The sequence below is a fragment of the Garra rufa genome, chromosome 6, assembly GCF_049309525.1.
Source record: "Garra rufa chromosome 6, GarRuf1.0, whole genome shotgun sequence".
Taxonomy (NCBI): domain Eukaryota; kingdom Metazoa; phylum Chordata; class Actinopteri; order Cypriniformes; family Cyprinidae; genus Garra; species Garra rufa.
In genome coordinates this window covers 43,890,451-43,908,254 of record NC_133366.1, presented here as the reverse complement: position 1 = coordinate 43,908,254, position 17,804 = coordinate 43,890,451, and the positions used below count along the sequence as shown (strand labels likewise).

Here is a 17,804-nt window from a genome sequence, read left to right as displayed (position 1 = left end):
AAAACAACACGAAACACTTGAGTGACTCTCATTTGTCTTTGCAACTTGATATCGGTAAAAACGTAGCCTTGAGTTGTGAGATCCATGCAATCCTCTGATTGGTAGGTTCGAGGTTTGGCGTCATTTGATTGGCAGCTCCGCACAGTGGGCGGGGCCAGTTCTGCGCCACTCTGTGTTTGTGGAAACTCTTTGATCGCCACAGACTACTGGACTTGTTGAAAGAAGGGCTGAGCAGTAACAACTTTCAATATTTGTACTTTTCTCCGTCGTGTCAAGCGCTGTTCTTCTATGAAACTTGGACTTGAGAATTCACTGTGTGAGGCAGCAACACATTTGTGTGAATTAGCGGCTCCGAAAAGAAACCATATCTGGTCAAAGTATTCAGCTGTCACATGCGCTATATATAGTGTGGGATAAGCGCTGTCTGAAGTAAGTGAGAATGATAGACTCTCCGGTACTAACACGCTTTGTTTTCCTCATCAATGCATAGAGTCGTAAAACAATCAAATATGTGTATTAACAGGACAGATTAAGCTTGGAGAAAAGGCTATATTTGATAACAAAAAAAAAAAAAAACAAGGCTTGCGGTTTTGAATGTATGACACCGGCTTTTTTATGTTTTGCCAATGTTAAAAATTATGTGTTTGATTTTTCCTGGTCCGAAGTAACAGTTTTATTTAAAAATGAAAAACCTGAAGTGAAAAAGTAATTCATGTCAGGAACTGTAAATGTTTATATAATAAGTAGTTTATTTATTCAGGAAAACTAAACTATAGATTCCAAGTCAAGGCAGTGTGTTAATAATACATTTGCATTATATAGTATGTTTTAGTTTGCTGGTCAATGTCCTTGTCTACTGGATTCACCAAGGACAATAGAGATGGTGCGAAGAACAGATGTCAGCCTTCAGTTTGACTAGTTTTCTCCTCGTGTAGATATATTATTAATAAATGACTCCATTTATCTAATATTTAAGATCATACTTAATGCATTTGGCATGTATTTAAGTCCTTACTTTTTAAGCAAAACATTTGGGGAAAAGACGTTTAAAAGGTTTAGGCTTTAAATAGAAAAGTATAGATGTAAACACCAAGTATTTGTGCTTTATCTGGTTGGTAAATGTTAGCAGTTAATGTGATGAAGTACACCTGTGGTTACTGTGCTCTACATAACTCGTATGCTTTGAATTTGTCTGGAATAATCCACTTAAATACTGCAGAAAATCAGCATTAAATCATTTGAACCTTATATGTGACCCTGGACCACAACCCCCCCCCCCCCCCCCCCCAAATTGAGATTTATACTTTATATAAATGAAATGAGATTTATAGTTATTTGAAAATCTGGAATCTGAAAGTGCAAAAAAAATCTAAATATTGAGAAAATCACCTTTAACGTTTGTCCAAAGTTCTTAGCAATGCATATTACTAATCAAAAATTAAGTTCTGATATATTTACGGTAGAGAATTCACAAAATATCTTCATGGAATATGATCTTTACTTAATATCCCAATGATTTTGACATAAAAGAAAAATTAATCATTTTGATCCATACAATGTGTTGTTGGCTATTGCTACAAATATACCAGTGCTACTTAAGACTGGTTTTGTGGTCCAGGATCACATATTTCGAATAGATAGACCTAATAACGAACCTGTTTTTCTTGTCTTCACCAAGGTCCTGTGGTTGGGGGGCTCAACTGTTCCTGCCTTTTTTTGTTTCTTCCATCCCCTTCCTGCATTGTGTCTAGTTCACCATGTTTCGTAAAGAGATGGACAAGTACCGGGATGTGGATGAGGATGAGCTCTTGCAGAAACTTAGCGAAGAAGAGCTCAGGAGACTTGAAGATGAACTCGAAGAGCTTGATCCTGATGTAAGTGCATTTAAAAAGCTAAAATTGGACTTTAGGAGCAAAAAGAGGGTTTACACTTACGGCACGGTTTGATTAGTTACCTGGATGCATGGCCATATTGGAAATTCTTGGATGTAAACAACAGAATTGATTGCATGGTTAATTTACTACTAAATACATTGTTCCGCTAATAAATGCTGTCTAAACCTTGAAAAAAATGTGTGAAAGATGCTAAATCATACAGAGAAGGATTTAGTAAGCAGGGCACAATAGTTTGACATATTAAAGTTAATAGGTGCAACATACGCACGACTGATGACTCGTTGTGAAAACACTCTATTGTATTTCCAGTGTTTTGTAGTGGGATTCGTTTGAGCAGCCTGTTGTTTTAGTTTTATTTGACTGAACTGTGTTATTTTGTGCATAGTGTTTTGTTTGTCTGGACTGTGTATTTTTAACATAAAATGGTATATGCTTTACTGGAGTGTGTTTTTACCTCGTCAGGTCTGTTTATGTGGACTGTTTGTCTGGACTGTGTTGTTTCCTAGTGGGGATTGTTTGTCTGCACTGTGTTATTTCCCAATGTTATTTGGCTTTAATGTGTTGTTTATGTGTCATTTGTCTGTACTGTGTAGTGACATAATGGTGTTCGTTTCACTGGATTATATTGGTTTACTTTGTTGCCATTTTTGTTTAAAGAGCAGGTCTTATGGTATTTCAAAGTGTCCTAATACTGTGTTGGAGTCCTCTACAACAGGTTTAAATGCATTTAAGTTCAGAAAACATTGTAATTTTCTCAGAATATGCAATAATTTTGCAATGATTTCAAAACAATACGTTCGAAGCAGTTCCTGAGCTTAAAGGATTAGTTCACTTTCATAACAACAGTGTACAGATAATGTACTCACCCCCTTGTCATCCAAGATGTTCATGTCTTTCTTTCCTCAGTCGTAAATAAATTGTTTTTTTGAGGAAAACATTTCAGGATTTCTCTCTTTATAATGGATATAGATGGTGCCCCGAAGTTTGAACTTCCGAAATGCAGTTGAAAAGCACTTTAAATGCAGCTTCAAAAGGCTCCAAACGATCCCAGTCGAGGAGGAAGGGTCTTATCTAGTGAAACGATCGGTTATTTTCGAAACCAGTTGACAATTTATATACTTTTTAACCTCAAATGCTCGTCTTGTCTCATCTCTGCGCAGCGCATGCGAAATCTGTTTGACTCAGGTAAATACAGTTAGGGTACGTATAAAAACTCCCATCTCGTTTTCGTCCCTAACTTCCAAAATCACCTTAGATCGCTGCAAAAATACCGACATAGTGTTTACAAAGTGAACATGCAAAGAAACTCAAACTCCCTTTACAAAAAAGGTAAAAACAGCATTATAAGGCGATTTTGACATTGAAGACATATGGGAGTTTTTAGACGTACCCTAACTGCATTGACCCGGATTCTGCTGTCTACACGTTCACTGTGCAGAGACGAGACAAGACCAGCATTTGAGGTTAAAAAGTATATAAATTGTCAACTGGTTTCGAAAATAACCGATCGTTTCACTAGATAAGACCCTTCCTCCTCGACTGGGATCGTTTGGAGCCTTTTGAAGCTGCATTTAAAGTGCTTTTCAACTGCATTTTGGAAGTTCAAACTTCGGGGTGCCATCCATATCCATTATAAAGAGAGAAATCCTGAAATGTTTTCCTCAAAAAAAAACATAATTTCTTTACAGCTGAGGAAAGAAAGACATGAACATCTTGGATGACAAGGGGTGAGTACATTATCTGTACACTGTTCTTATGAAAGTGAACTAATCCTTTAAGGTCTGTAAACCCCCATTTGGCTCTGATTGGTCAGTTGGCCAAGTCTGTTGTGATTGTTCTTTCTGTATACAATGCAAGCGAATCATGCCCAGAGCTAAAGTTTAGCTATGGAAGCCGTTTCCACCACTAAATAAAAAATAAAAAAGGTAATTGCAACTTTTATCTCACAATCTTTCCTCAGAATTGCATAATACAAACTCGCAATTCTGACTTTTTTTCTCAGAATTGTGAGATATAAATGTCATATAAACTCGCAATTCTGAGAAGTAAAGTCACAAATGTGTGATATAAACTCACAATTGCAAGTTATAAAGCCAGAACGGCATGATACAAACTCGCAATTCTGAGAAATTAGGTCAGAATTGTGTGATATAAACTCGCAATTCTGTGAACGTATCAGTCTTTCTTTTTCCTCAGAACTGGACTTTATAACTCGCAATTGCGAGTTTATATCTCACAATCCTGAAAAAAAGTCAGAATTGTGAGATACAAACTCGTAATTGCGAAAAAAAAGTCAGAATTGCGAGATGTAAACTCGCAATTGTGAGTTAAAAGTTGCAATTACCCTTTTTATTTTTTATTAGTGGAGGAAACAGGCTTTCACATTTAGCTGCTAAACCACTAAGCACTTCACAAAACAATAATGATGGATACATTAACTGAGTGCTAATGTTACAAACTGATGAACCAATACAGTTTGTAAACCAAAATATGTGCATTTTTTTATTATTAAAACAATGCATCAGCATTAATCGACACATTGTTAGGTAATAGTGGGTTCACAGCGAATTATCAGAACTATTTTATTGAGACCTAGAAACCTGGAAACCTAATGCTGGTATACATCACATATTAGCAAAAAAACGTGATATTTTGAGCACTCAATTGAAAATGCACACATAACGTATTAATCATACTTACAGGTTGTTGTTTGGAAACACTTGTTAGTCCAAATAAAGAAGGTACCGACTTATCTTTCATGGACAAGCATTTAGTGAATCCTGCATTGAACTCTTCAAAATTAGAGAAAGCAGTCTTGGGTAAAATGATGAGCACACAACAAAAGGTTTGAATTGCATTGCTGTGGTATCATGGAAAATATTAATTTTAACCACTGGTTCTTCACATCATCATCTTTCGCCAATGAAAACAAAACATTTTCACAGCGCAGAACACAGCATCTTCTCTAAATGATGTGAACACTTGCTAGCAAAAGTGTTTGTGGGCATGTCAGAGCGTTGGGGATTGTGCTAATATGTTACCTCGTGACGTATATCGGTAACAGGCAGAGCATTTGACAATATGACGACTTGTTAAGGCAGCTCAGATTCAACTCTTTCTTTTCAGAGACAATATCTTTATCGTGCACTTTTTTTGATGAACAACTTCATTACAAACTGCAAAAAAGATATTTTTCGAAAACCCATATGACCTGCTCTTTAAGAAGCCCACTTAATTCCTGTGTTTACGGTTTGTCGGGACTCTGTTGTTTCGTAGTCATGTTTGTTTGACTGGACTGCGTTTTTATTACATATAATGTTGTTCGTTTGACTGGACTGTATTGTGCAATCTATATTAGTTTGGTTTTGTCGTTTCAATTACATTTTTGTTTAAGAAATTCGCTTTCTGTGTAGTTTCTCTGTGCTGTTTGTTTGCCTAGACTGGGTTTTTATTACATATCATGGTGTTTGTTTGACTGGACTGTGTTGCTGCCTAGTCTGCTTTATTATGTGTTAAACATTGCCATTTTTGTTTGAGAAGACTACTTAATTTCTGTGCTTTTTGTTTGTCTGGACTGTGTTGTATCACAGTGGCGTGTCTAGGTTTAGACCAGCATGGTGAACTCGGTTCGACAGGACTGTGTTACTTCACAGTGTGCTGTTGTATTGCAGTAGTGTTTTTAGAAAATTAAGTGTTTTTTTTCTCACTCAGACCACAGTTTTTATTTGCTCTTGAGGAATCTGGTTTGACTCCAACATCTAAGCACTTCTTGACAGATTTAGACACAGACGTAGGATAAATGTTCAGCAGGGAGGAGGGAAAAGAGAATTTCTTCTCCCAAACTGAGATGTTCAGCCAGAGGTGCAAAAGTTTACCATAAATACTAGCGCTGGAACAAAAGTTAATCTGCTCAAATGTAACAAAAATAAACACTCCCCACCAAAGTCAAGCTTTTCCCGAAACACTAAATTGTGCTGTAAATTTTATAGTGGAAATCTCTACTTAAATGATTTTTTTTTTCAATGTATGAGTCTCCATTTGCTCACTTTTATCTGCACCAAAAATAAACAACACTAAGGTCTCCTATAAAGCTCTGTTCTTTCCGAGTTCTCTCTGAAATGCTGTGTTCTGGATTCTGTCACCACATTTAACATGCACATACATACACTTCCCCCTGTTAGCCCTGCAGCTGATAGGCCTTGTCTTAGAAGAAGAATGTTATCATGGCTCTCTGTATTCGAGGTGGTTGTGGGGGGTGCAAATGTGAAAACCTGGCTTCAGAAATCTGATATAGCCTGAATCATATAGTTGTAAAGAGGGAATTGATGGAAAATGGCTCCTGTGACTGTACCATGTACAGTGATTGTCTTAGATACCATGGTTATTTAAGATATGGCAAGTTTATCACATTCTGCGTGATTTTTATCACAGTTTGATGACATAGCTAATGTTTATGAATGATATTGTTTTCAGAACGAGCTATTGCCAGCAGGATTCAGACAGAGGGATCAGACTAAGAAAGCTCCGACCGGAACGTTCCAGAGAGATAACCTTGTAGCTCACCTAGAGAAACAGGCCAAAGAACATCCAGACCGAGATGATCTTGTTCCTTACACTGGCGAGAAAAGAGGTAAGAAGTGACTTAAATTTAGAACATGGGTACTTTTGAAACTTTTAGAAACATAATCTTGTTTCACAACCTCTCATTAGTTTGTAATTTGTTGACTAACAGTGTCCAACACAGTACATGACAAGAGAAATTCTGCTGTTTTTGTCTTTTTATCTTGAAAGTTATAAACATTGCCAGTACACTGTCATTTTCAGCTTTGTGTTTGACATTTTTGTAGTGGGAATGACAATAAATAACATGGCAAACAACTATGTATAGCTCTTTTTGAAACCTAAACCTTACGGGTTTGGAACAATATGAGGGTAAGCAATCAATGACAGAATCTCTTTAAATCTTTCTGTCCATAAATGTTTGTATCTAGGAAAAGTGTGGGTGCCTAAGACCAAAGGTGTTGACCCTATCCTGGAAGATGTCACTCTGGAGCCTGAACTAGAGGAGGCGCTATCTAGTGCTACTGATGCAGAATTGTGCGATATAGCAGGTACAATACAAATCTTAGCAATTTGGTTCATATATGTAGGTTTTGCTTCTTTTCTTTTAAATGTTTTACGATGAAATTCAATTCAGCACCTTTTGTTCACTAATTTTAATATTAATACATATTCAATTGCGTGAATCCATGTAATTTCATTGACTAATTCCCACTTCCTCTGTGAATGTGTGTGTATCTCACCGTGTGCCTCTCTTTGGTCTGTCCTTTAGTTTTCTCCACTCCATTTTACATCTTCAATCCTCATTTTCTCTGTCCACTCCCCTGCTTCACCATTTCTAAGCCACGGATCATTCCAGTAGGTTTATCTGCAACATTGTATGCTGCTCTAACATTTCCATAATGTTTTTTTTTAAACATTAGTTCAGTATTCGCATCATGATTTTAGTGATATTTCAGCATTAATGAAAACTGTTATTTACTCACCCTCATGTTGATTCTGAACTTGTTGGACTGTCTTTTCTCTGTTGAGACACACGTCTTGTTTTGCGTTTCGTAGAAAAAATAAATAAATTATTGAACGGCAGGGTAAATAATTCATTTAAATATCTAGGAGAACTCTATGTGTAGTGTGCACATGGCAGTTCCTGAAACTGCGTATGCAAGTTTGAGCTCTTTTTTTTTTTTTTCTTTCATAACAATGACTCATCCATGAGAGCTAAAGACACATGGCTACCAAAAAAGGGGAACAAATTTTTTCCTGCTGGCTAAAAAAAACCTCTCAACCTTCAGCCATTAACTTGCTCTCATTTAGTATGATAGAGAGGTTTCCTTAAAATGAGGTCAGTTGTTTTTTTTTTCTCTTTGGGATCATGTTTCAAAAACAGCAGCATTTAAGAAGCCGACTTAGTCTGAACAGCTTATATGTACAGAGAGATAGGAGCTTCATATGGGAATAAGGTTAGTTCAGTTGTCTTTGGCCCATGATCAGCAGTCAGATGCAGTATACATGCCAGACTCGTAAATTGCACTTCCTTCTCAACTCCCTATTCAGATGTTTTGCTGTACATTTTTATTTTTTTTTAGTTCATCTGATGTTCTACATAAGATATTTTTCGTCAGGTAAATGTGAATGATTCTGGGTGATTAATGGTCATGTAAAATGTGTTTTGTACTGTATGAAAACTTGACTGACATAAGCAGGGAACATGGCCCACTTTTTAATCTTCAACTTTATCTAACTTATTCTGGTTTCTTCCCCCTCTTTCTAAATTTGAAAAGCCATTTTGGGCATGCACACACTGATGAGTAATCAGCAGTATTACGAAGCACTGGCCAGCAGTACTATCGTCAACAAGCAGGGCTTGAACAGTAAGTGAATATTTAGTTTTCCTGTAATGTTTTTGCATGATTTTCTGCTTTATATTTGTCTGAATAATTATAATTCAAATTATAGATTACACTTTAAGGAATATTTACTAAAAAAATAAAATTTGCTGAAAATGTACTCCATCCGAGATGTAGATGAGTTTTTTTCTTCATCCAGACAAAAATGGATGCTCTGCAGTAAATTTGTGCCATCTTAAGGAGAGTTCAAACTGCTGATACAAGCAATCCTCAAGTAATCCACACATTTGCAATAAATCCATCTTAAAACTGTTGTTTCTGGCTAAAAGTATCAGTCCTCTATTTATATTGCTTTTTTCAGTGGGAAAAGTTGTTTTATCTGAATCAGGGGAGAAATATACACAGATCAAGCTGAAAATATGTCGCTGGATTTTCATATGAGAGGACAATAGGCAAGAGACTTTTTCACTGTAAGTATTATTATGGTTTATGGACTGGTATTTTGGCCAGAAGTGACAGTTAAAGTTAAAATGCCTTAATGCAAAATAAAGAGAAATCCAAGGCACTTCTTCTGGTCCAAAAAGTTAAAAGGCCTTTATTTACATTCTGGCTATCTCAATACACATAAAAAGGCTGAAATACATCAGTGTGCAGAGTTTTAATTTTTATATGTATTGAGAAAGGCCTTTTAACTTTTTGGACCAGAAGAAGTGCCTTGGATTTCTCTATTTTGCATTAGTTGCTTCAAACCCATGCAGCTTTTAATTCACAAGACATTAATTGATGGACTGGAGTCATGTGGGTCATTCGTGGATTCATTGTGATGTATTTATCCGCTGTTTGGACTCTCATTTTGACAGCACCCATTCACTGCAGAGGATCCATTGGTGAGAAAGTTATGTGATGCAAAATTTCTTCAAATCTGTTCACTCTTTCACTCAAATTTTCATTTTTGGGGTGAACTATTGCTTTAAACATGCCTGAATGTCAAACACATCTGCACACAAATGATGCTAAACCTTCTATACTTAGTCTGGGCCATTATTGCAATTACTTTTAACCAACAAATTTAAAATGTGCTTAAGGGGAGACACTTTTTGCAAGATTGAGATTTTGGGCATTTTGGAGTTTCATAAAGTGTTTTTTTCAGACTAGTGAAAAGAAAACACACAAAAGACACTTTTAAGTGTTTATTTTATAGCACTTTTATCTATTTGAGTCAAAAGATATCAATTACAATACATACTTTTAAAGGCCGTTTTCTCAAAATGAGTTTTTTCTCCTATACTGAGCCATAAATCTCCACTTCAAAATGAGATACCCAAAATCCCCTCTGTAAAAACATTTGACTCTAATATGTCTAAAAAATTAAACAAGAATTTTGAAACAGACTTCATCCAGTGTTTAGATTTTTGTACTAGAAATGTATGCAAATTAGCACATATTTCATTAAATATGGCCTCATTTGCATATTTAAACCTAACATTTTAGAAAACTTGTAATACAAAAAATCTTTGCAATTATTAAAGTAATCAATCAATTGGGTAACGAAGGTGATAACTATTCTTTTTTTTACCCTATTCACCTGCAGTGGCTCGCCTTAAGCAATCATTCTTTAAAAATAAATGCATCTTAGTTTGATATTTAGTTCTGTAAAGTATTTCTGTTGCCGAAACAGTAGAACATGGCACTAGAATCACCAAAATCATGGGTTCGATTCCTAGGAAATGCATGAATTTCAAACAATGTGTAGCTTGAATGCCATGTCACTGGGGATAAAAGTATCTTCCAAATACATTAAAATGTACATAAATATAACACAATGTCACACATTTGTAACTGTAGCTTGGGATTGCTGTAAATAGATGTATGTGGTATAGTATTGTGTTATACAATATCTGCCACTGATCCATATGATTTGTTGTAAATGAGAGCTGTATTATATACACACAGGCGTAATCCAGTGTACTCAGTATAAGCCAGTGCCAGACGAACAGCCTAATGACACAGATGTAGAGGAAACACTACAGAGAATGAAGAGAAATGATCCAGACCTTGTTGAGGTTAACCTAAACAACATCAAGGTGGCGCTTTCACTCATTTATTTATACTGTACTCTTTAAACTGTTGCAGTCTTTATATGTTTTTATTGGTTTCCCTGTTTTTTTGGTGATCTAGAATATTCCAATCCCAACTCTGAAAGCGTATGCTGAAGCACTCAAAGTGAACAGTGTTGTGGAACGCCTGAGCATCGTCGGCACCAGAAGTAACGATCCTGTGGCCTTTGTGAGTTACATAAAAAGCACAGCCATTCTCAAAATTCAGATTTTTCTGAATTTTCAGATCTATCTATGTACATATACCTTGCAGAATATGCAAAATGTTAATTATTTTATCAAAATAAGAGGGATCATACAATATGCATATTATTTTTATTTCGTACTTACCTGAATAAGATATTTCACATAAAAGGCATTTACATATAGTCCACAAAATAAAATAATAGTTGAATTTATAAAAATTACCCTGTTCAAAAGTTTACATACACACAGTTAAACTGCTGTTCTTCAGAAAAAAATATTTTAGTTTTCAGCATTCTTGTGTATCTAAACCCTTTCCAACAATGCCTGTATGATTTTGAGATCCATGTTTTCACACTGAAGACAACTGAGGGACTCATATGCAACTATTGCAGAAGGTTTAAACAGAAGATCAAGGTAAATTTTACTAATTTTTTTTACTAACTTTTGTAGCTTCTGAAGGGCAGTACCAAATTACAAAAAAAAAAAAAAGATATTTAGGCAAAAGAAGCAAAATTTACACATCTTCATTCTGTTCAAAAGTTTTCACCCCCCGGCTCTTAATGCATTCTGGTTTCTTCTGAGGCACCAGTGAGCGTTTGAACCTTCTGTAATAGTTGCATATGAGTCCCTTATGTCCTCAGTGTGAAAAGATGAATCTCAAAATCATATAATCATTGTTGGAAAGGGTTCAAATACACACAAATGCTGAATTTGTGGGACCTGGTGGATTTTTCTGAAGGCTAGCGGGCAGTTTAACTGTTCGGGACAAACAAGGGACTCGCTATCACTAAACCAACAAGCAAAAAAATAACACAGCTGTGGATAATTTACGTAACAACACAGTATTAAGAATCATAACGCAAGTTTAAGTGTATGTAAACTTTTGAATGGGGTCATTTTTATTAATGTAGGTATTAAAAGAGGTGTAATGTTGTTTGGTTCACAGGCACTAGCAGACATGCTTAAAGTGAACACCACTTTGAAGAGTCTAAATGTTGAATCAAACTTCATTACTGGAGCCGGAATTCTGGCACTCGTGGAATCCTTAAAGAGCAACACTACACTGCAGGAGCTAAAGATTGACAACCAGGTACTCTCACATATACACAAAACAAGGTCATATGAGGTCTGAGCCATTATCTGTACTAATGTTCTGATGATAGACAAAGTGAAGGAAGGAAAATAAAGAGTTGTTATAACCAGTGTGTTTATGTGCAATACAGAGCCAGCCTTTAGGTAACAAGGTCGAGATGGAGATAGCTAACATTTTGGAGAAGAACACTACTCTGCTGAAGTTTGGATACCACTTCACCCAGCAGGGCCCACGCTTGCGTGGATCTAATGCTATGATGAACAACAACGACCTAGGCAAGAAACACACACACTCACACACACACACACACACACACACACACACACACACACACACACACACACACACACACACACACACACACACACACACACACACATATACATACATATACTGAGAAAGATGAAGTTGATTTTGGTATCTGTTTGTGTATTTCAGAATTAACATTGATTGATGTTGTGTGTATTTGTTGAAATATGCATAACTGTGTGCTGGTTTTGCTAAAATTGGTATACAACCATTCAATAGGTTGGGGTGTGGGAGATTTTTGAGTGTTTTTGAAAGAAGCATCAAGGATGCATTTATTTGGTCAAAAATACTGTTAAAATAAAATAATAATATTATCAAGTATTATTACAATTTGCAAGTCTTAAAGGATAGTTCACCCAAAAATCAAAATTCTGTCATTATTATCACCCTAATGTCGTTCCAAACCTGTAAAACCTTCATTCATCTTTAGGACACAAATTAAGGTATTTTTTGATAAAATCCGAGAGCTTTCTGACCCTGCATAGACAGCAATGCAACTACCATGTTCAAGGCCCAGAAAGGTAATAAGGACATTGATAAAGTAGTCCATGTGACATCAGTGGTTCAACCTTAATTTTATGAAACTACAAGAATACTTTTTGTGTGCAAAGAAAACAAAATAATGACTATATTCAACAATTTCTTCAGTTCTGTCTCAGGCACAAGAGTATGTGAACATGCATCAAAGACTGACACGGAAGAGAAAAAAAAGTTGTTATTGTGTTCTTTGTACACAACAAGTATTCTCGTAGCTTCATAAAATTATGGTTGAATCACTCATCTCACATGGACTATTTTAATGATGTCCTAACTACCTTTCTAGGTCTTGGACATGTCAGTTACACTGCTGTATATGCAGGCTCAGAAAGCTCTCGGATTTCATAAAAAAAATTGATTTGTGCTCCAAAGATGAACGAAGCTCTTACAGGTTTGGAATGACATGAGGGTAAGTATTTAATGACAGAATTTTCATTTTTGGCTGAACTAGCCCTTTAAGTGTCACATCATCCGTCTGAAATTATTCTAATTTGCTGATTTGCTGCTCAAGAAACTAATTTTTGTTTTTTGCAATGTAGAAAGCAATTGTGCTGCTTAATATTTTTATGGAAACTGACATGATTATTTGATGAACAGAAATATGAATTTGCTACTTCTGAACAACAAGTGCAGTCTTGCTGAATAAAAGTATTAATGATAGTGTATGTACCAGTGTTTTCATGCCATGTATGTATTTCCAGCACGTGTAGTTCGGTCGGACTCAGATGGTGCGATCACATTCACTCTGTCAGTCCCTGAGCTGGAAAGAGCCTTCTGTAAAAAGTTCAAGTTCACATCAAAACCCAAGTAAACAGAGAGTCGTGCCCTCCTTCTCTCTTTGGGCACTACCTGCTTTTCTTTTCGCTCTTATTATTGCCTCCTCGCATTTCCTCAAGCTTCTGGATCGTGAACTTTTTTTGTTCCTCAAGTTTCTTTCTGCCACTTCAGCATCTTCATTTCCTCCAAAAAAGTGAATTCAAAACCTGTCTCTCTTCATTAGCTGGTCACTTCTTGGTTCGTTTGTCTGTTGTGCTGTTTGTCTGGCTGCCTAATAGGTTTTCTTAAGATTTAGTGTTTGCTTTCTTCTGCATTAAGAGAGTATTCTCTGATGCCAACTCGACAAAAATATTATAGAAAATGCCCTCCAGCTAGCTGTGCATGCAGATCTTTTTTCCTTAAGGAATAGTTCACGCAAAATTGTAAAATTTGGTGTCTTTATTTTAACAGATGGCTTTATTTTTTCAATGCAGTGCAAAAAGGAGAATTACCAGAATTTCTCAATAAAAGTGAGCTCCAAAAAGGGCAAAAAGCACCATAAAAGTCGCATATTTGACTTGCGCTATACAGTTGAAGTCAAGCGTTTACATACACCTTGCAGAATCTGCACAATGTTGATTATTGTAACAAAGTAAGTGGGATCATACAAAATGCATGTCATTTTTTATTTAGTACTGACCTGAATAAGATATTTCACATAAAAGATTTACAAATAGTCCACAAGAGAAAATAATAGTTGAATTTATAAAAATGACCCTGTTCAAAAGTTTACATACACTTGATTGTTAATACTGTGTTGTTACCTGAATGATCCATTGTTCTTCGGAAAAATCTTTCAGGTTCCACAAATTCTGTTTTTTCAGCATATTTGTGTATTTGAACCCTTTCCAACAATGACTGTATGATTTTGAGATCCATTTTTTCACACTGAGGACAACTGAGGGGCTCATATGCATCTATTACAGAAGATTTAATCGCTTAGTGATGCTTCAGAAGGAAAAACAATGCAGAAGCCGGGGGTGAAAACTTTTAAACAGAATGAAGATGTGTAAATTTTTCTTATTTTGGCTTAATATCATATTTTTTTAGTTAGTAGTGCCCTTTAGAAGCTACAGAAGATACTTGCATGTTTCCCAGAAAACAAAATAAGTGAAATGTACCCTAATCTTCAAATTCAAAAAGTTTTCACCCTCTGCCCTTAATGCATTGTGCTTCCTTCTGATGAATCATTAAGCGTTTGAACCTTCTCTAATAGTTGCATATGAGTAAAATAATTAAAATTTTGCAGATTCTGCATTCTGTATGTAAACTTTTGGCTTCAACTGTATATTAAAAATAGTTTTAAGCTATACAAGCTACTCGTATAATTGAGTGAACTATTCCTTTAATTGCAATTTTAATTTTTTTTTTGTCTGTCTACAAATGCAATAAGCTTTTTTTTGAGAGATTTAAAAGTCTTGGAAGCATAAAATAAATTAGTAATGTTTATACAGTACTTTACTAAAATAAATATTTAAGTTTTTTAAATATTTGTAGTTATTTATATATTTATTTATATAATATTGTATTTATATATTTATACATAATACAATTTATTTATAAAAAAAAAAACAATTATTAAGCCATTTGTGTCATAATGAAAAACAACGTTTCCTCAGTATTTCTAATTTTTTATGTGATCCATCCTTTTGTTTGTGTGTGCAGTAAGAAAGAGAAGGCTTGAAGGAGGACCCATCTTTCCTAAATGTCGGACAAACGTGTAGCAGCATCGGGAACCCTCTATGGCCTGGGACCTGCCTCACACCCCATCTCATCCCTTCATTTGTGTCCCTTTCACAGGATCTTTTAAAGAAAACCTATTCAATTCAAAATGCTTTTTTTTTTCAAAGCCCCAGATCTGGAAAACCAAAGGTACCACACTCTGTTTACCAGACACACAGTTACTCATGGCCAAGTGTTTTAAAAATGTGTAAACTACCTGTCATAACATTAGCAGGGAAAAATCACCTACTTGTGTTGATGGAAGCAGTAAAGATGAAAATGGTGCACAATTTATCACAACGCTCCCAGTTGACATAATCTTCACGTTGTAAACAGTTTGACCTTAAAGCCAGCCATTTTGCTGTTTGGATTCACACCAAAAGCATCAAACTTAGGCCAGTTTCAGTCTCACTATAGTGGTAGTTCTTGCACACATCGCATAGAAGCATATTACGGTGTGTTTTTTAGGGTTATGCAATGACTTTGACTTGTTCTTCTGTGTTCAACAACTGGGAAATTGTTTGCTTTACAAATTCACTGTTGTACTGTTGTTTCTGGTACATTGCTATGCAGGAAATACCAATTCCAACAGCTCATGTCGTCTCTAATCGCACTGAAAATGAATACAAATTTCTAGTCGATGCAAATCACTGTCAGTGTGAACATCTTTATTGGTCACCTGATAACAGTATAAAATCTAAGCTCTGTGTATTTGCACCGCTCCAATATATTTATGAAATTATTTATAGATTTTATATCCTTTGTTTTTCATGTTTAGGACAAGTTTTTCATGTTACACAATTAGCAATAATATTTCTCTTAATATTCTAACAGTGTCTCCCTGTTAGAACCACTTATCATAAAACGAATGGGATTGATGTGTATACAGTAGTCCTCAGTAAATGCTTTCTTTACTGTCAAGTGAGGATCATAACACTTAATAGAAAAATATATGTATTATTGCCTATGCCTGTTCTCATGAATTATTTTTCAGGTTTTTTTCACCCAAAATTGAAAGAAATTATATTTTGCATGAAGAAAACTATTTCTACTTTTTTTTTTGAGAATTAAGCCTATTAATTATAAAATAAATAAATAAATAAATAAATTATATGCACTACCAGTCAAAAGTTTTTGAACAGTGAGTTTTTTTTAAGAAATCTTATTTGCCTGCATTTATTTAAAATTTTGAAATATTTGTACTATTTAAAATAACTGTTTTTTTTTATTTAAATATTTTTTAAAATGTAATTTATTCCTTTTATCAAAGCTACATTTTCAGCATCATTACTCCAGTCTTGAGTGTCATGTGATTTTTCAGAAATCATTCTAATATGAAAATTTGCTGTTCAAATTCTTTTTAATTATTATTATTATCACCAATATTTAAAACAGTTGAGTACATCTTTTCAGGATTCTTGGATGAATAGAAAGATCCAAAGATTAGCATTTATCTGAAATTTTTAGCAGTAAATCAGAACATTAGAATGATTTCTGAAGGATCATGTGACTGAAGTAATAATTTTTAAAAATCAGCATTGAAATCACAGGAATAAATTACATTGTTAAATATATTCAAATAGAAAACAGTTATTTTAAATAGTAAAAATATTTCAAAATTTTACTGTTTTTGCTGTACTTTGGATCAAATAAATGCAGGCTTGGTGAGCAGAAGAGACTTCTTTAATCTTAGTGTTCAAAAACTTTTGACTGGTAGTGTATATTTTCCAGTTTGCACACATCTATCTGTTTTTAGTTGCAAATGCGAGTGAAATATTCACTCTGCTGAGCTACTTACAATTGCACTGAATGACTTTAACAATACAGTTATTTTGCAAAGTATAATTTCTTGATTGTGAAGTGAAACCTGCTAACTTCTTGGCAGTTTTCCTGAGACTAGGCATCATTTGCGATATGTCATGTGATTTACCAGCAGGAGTGTGTGTGTATTTCTCAAATATTTGTTGTCCGTGATCAGGCCTTACTCCCTTCACACTCTCTCGGCACAGTAAAAGTCAGCATGTTTTATGGCTATAAACATTTTCCTACTGTTTAAAAGACAGAGCATTTATAGGACTTTTGGGGCCGTCTTTTAGTTCGAAACCAAAAAGGGAAAATTCACTGTCGATTGTCTTGTCCTGTGTTTGGAAGCAGGCCCATAATCATTGCCATAGAGTGCCTGGGGCTGGTGCACATATGTACATTTTGTTAGTGCACCTTACTGTATGTGGTTTATTGAGTTAATAAAGACTGAAAAAGTTGTGTGGAAATGTTTCCCTCAGCAAAAACATACTTTTTTTTAAACCACATTAATAGCTTTGCATCAGGAATACTTTTTTAATATTTATACTGAGAAGATTAAAAAGTTTTAGAATGACCAACAGTGCCACTTTGTGGTCTGATTTATTAATAGTAGCTGCACTATACCAAGAATATGTAAACTTTACACTGCCATTCAAAAGCTTGGGATGAGTAAGATTTTTAATGATTTTTTTTTCTTCTGTGCTCACCAAGGCTGTGTTTATTTGTTTAAAATTACAGAAAAAAGTAATATTGTGAAATATTATTACAATTTAAAATAACAGTTTTCTAGGTTAATACTCTTTATCATTATATATATATAGTTTGTTTCTTTCACACAAAGCTGAATTTTCATCAGCAATTGCACAATTCTGTTGTGCTGCCAAATATATATTTTTTTTTTTTCAGGATTATTTGATAA

General features: G+C 34.9%; 1 protein-coding gene across 2 annotated transcripts; it reads left to right on the top strand.

Moving 5' to 3' along the window:
• The first annotated feature begins 191 nt into the window (after nucleotides 1-191).
• On the top strand, nucleotides 192-17,344 carry tmod1 (tropomodulin 1). Of its 2 annotated transcripts, XM_073842030.1 has the most exons (11): nucleotides 192-429; nucleotides 1,679-1,874; nucleotides 6,369-6,525; nucleotides 6,887-7,006; nucleotides 8,237-8,326; nucleotides 10,256-10,386; nucleotides 10,481-10,588; nucleotides 11,552-11,695; nucleotides 11,829-11,973; nucleotides 13,246-13,351; nucleotides 15,026-17,344. In XM_073842030.1, exons 2-11 carry the CDS (start codon nucleotides 1,758-1,760, stop codon nucleotides 15,042-15,044), a joined length of 1,137 nt encoding a protein of 378 aa, XP_073698131.1. In that variant the 5' UTR covers nucleotides 192-429; nucleotides 1,679-1,757; the 3' UTR covers nucleotides 15,045-17,344. The 2 variants fall into 2 exon arrangements, with proteins under 2 accessions (XP_073698131.1, XP_073698129.1); XM_073842028.1 differs by lacking the exon at nucleotides 13,246-13,351.
• Nucleotides 17,345-17,804: the final 460 nt, after the last annotated feature.

Excerpts from the sequence above, each read along its gene's own strand:
- tmod1 (XM_073842030.1), top strand. The coding sequence starts at position 1,758 with ATGTTTCGTAAAGAGATGGACAAGTACCGGGATGTGGATGAGGATGAG. Across the intron at positions 7,007-8,236 it reads AGAATTGTGCGATATAGCAG|CCATTTTGGGCATGCACACA; the intron begins GTACAATACAAA and ends AAATTTGAAAAG. Across the intron at positions 10,387-10,480 it reads TTAACCTAAACAACATCAAG|AATATTCCAATCCCAACTCT; the intron begins GTGGCGCTTTCA and ends TTGGTGATCTAG.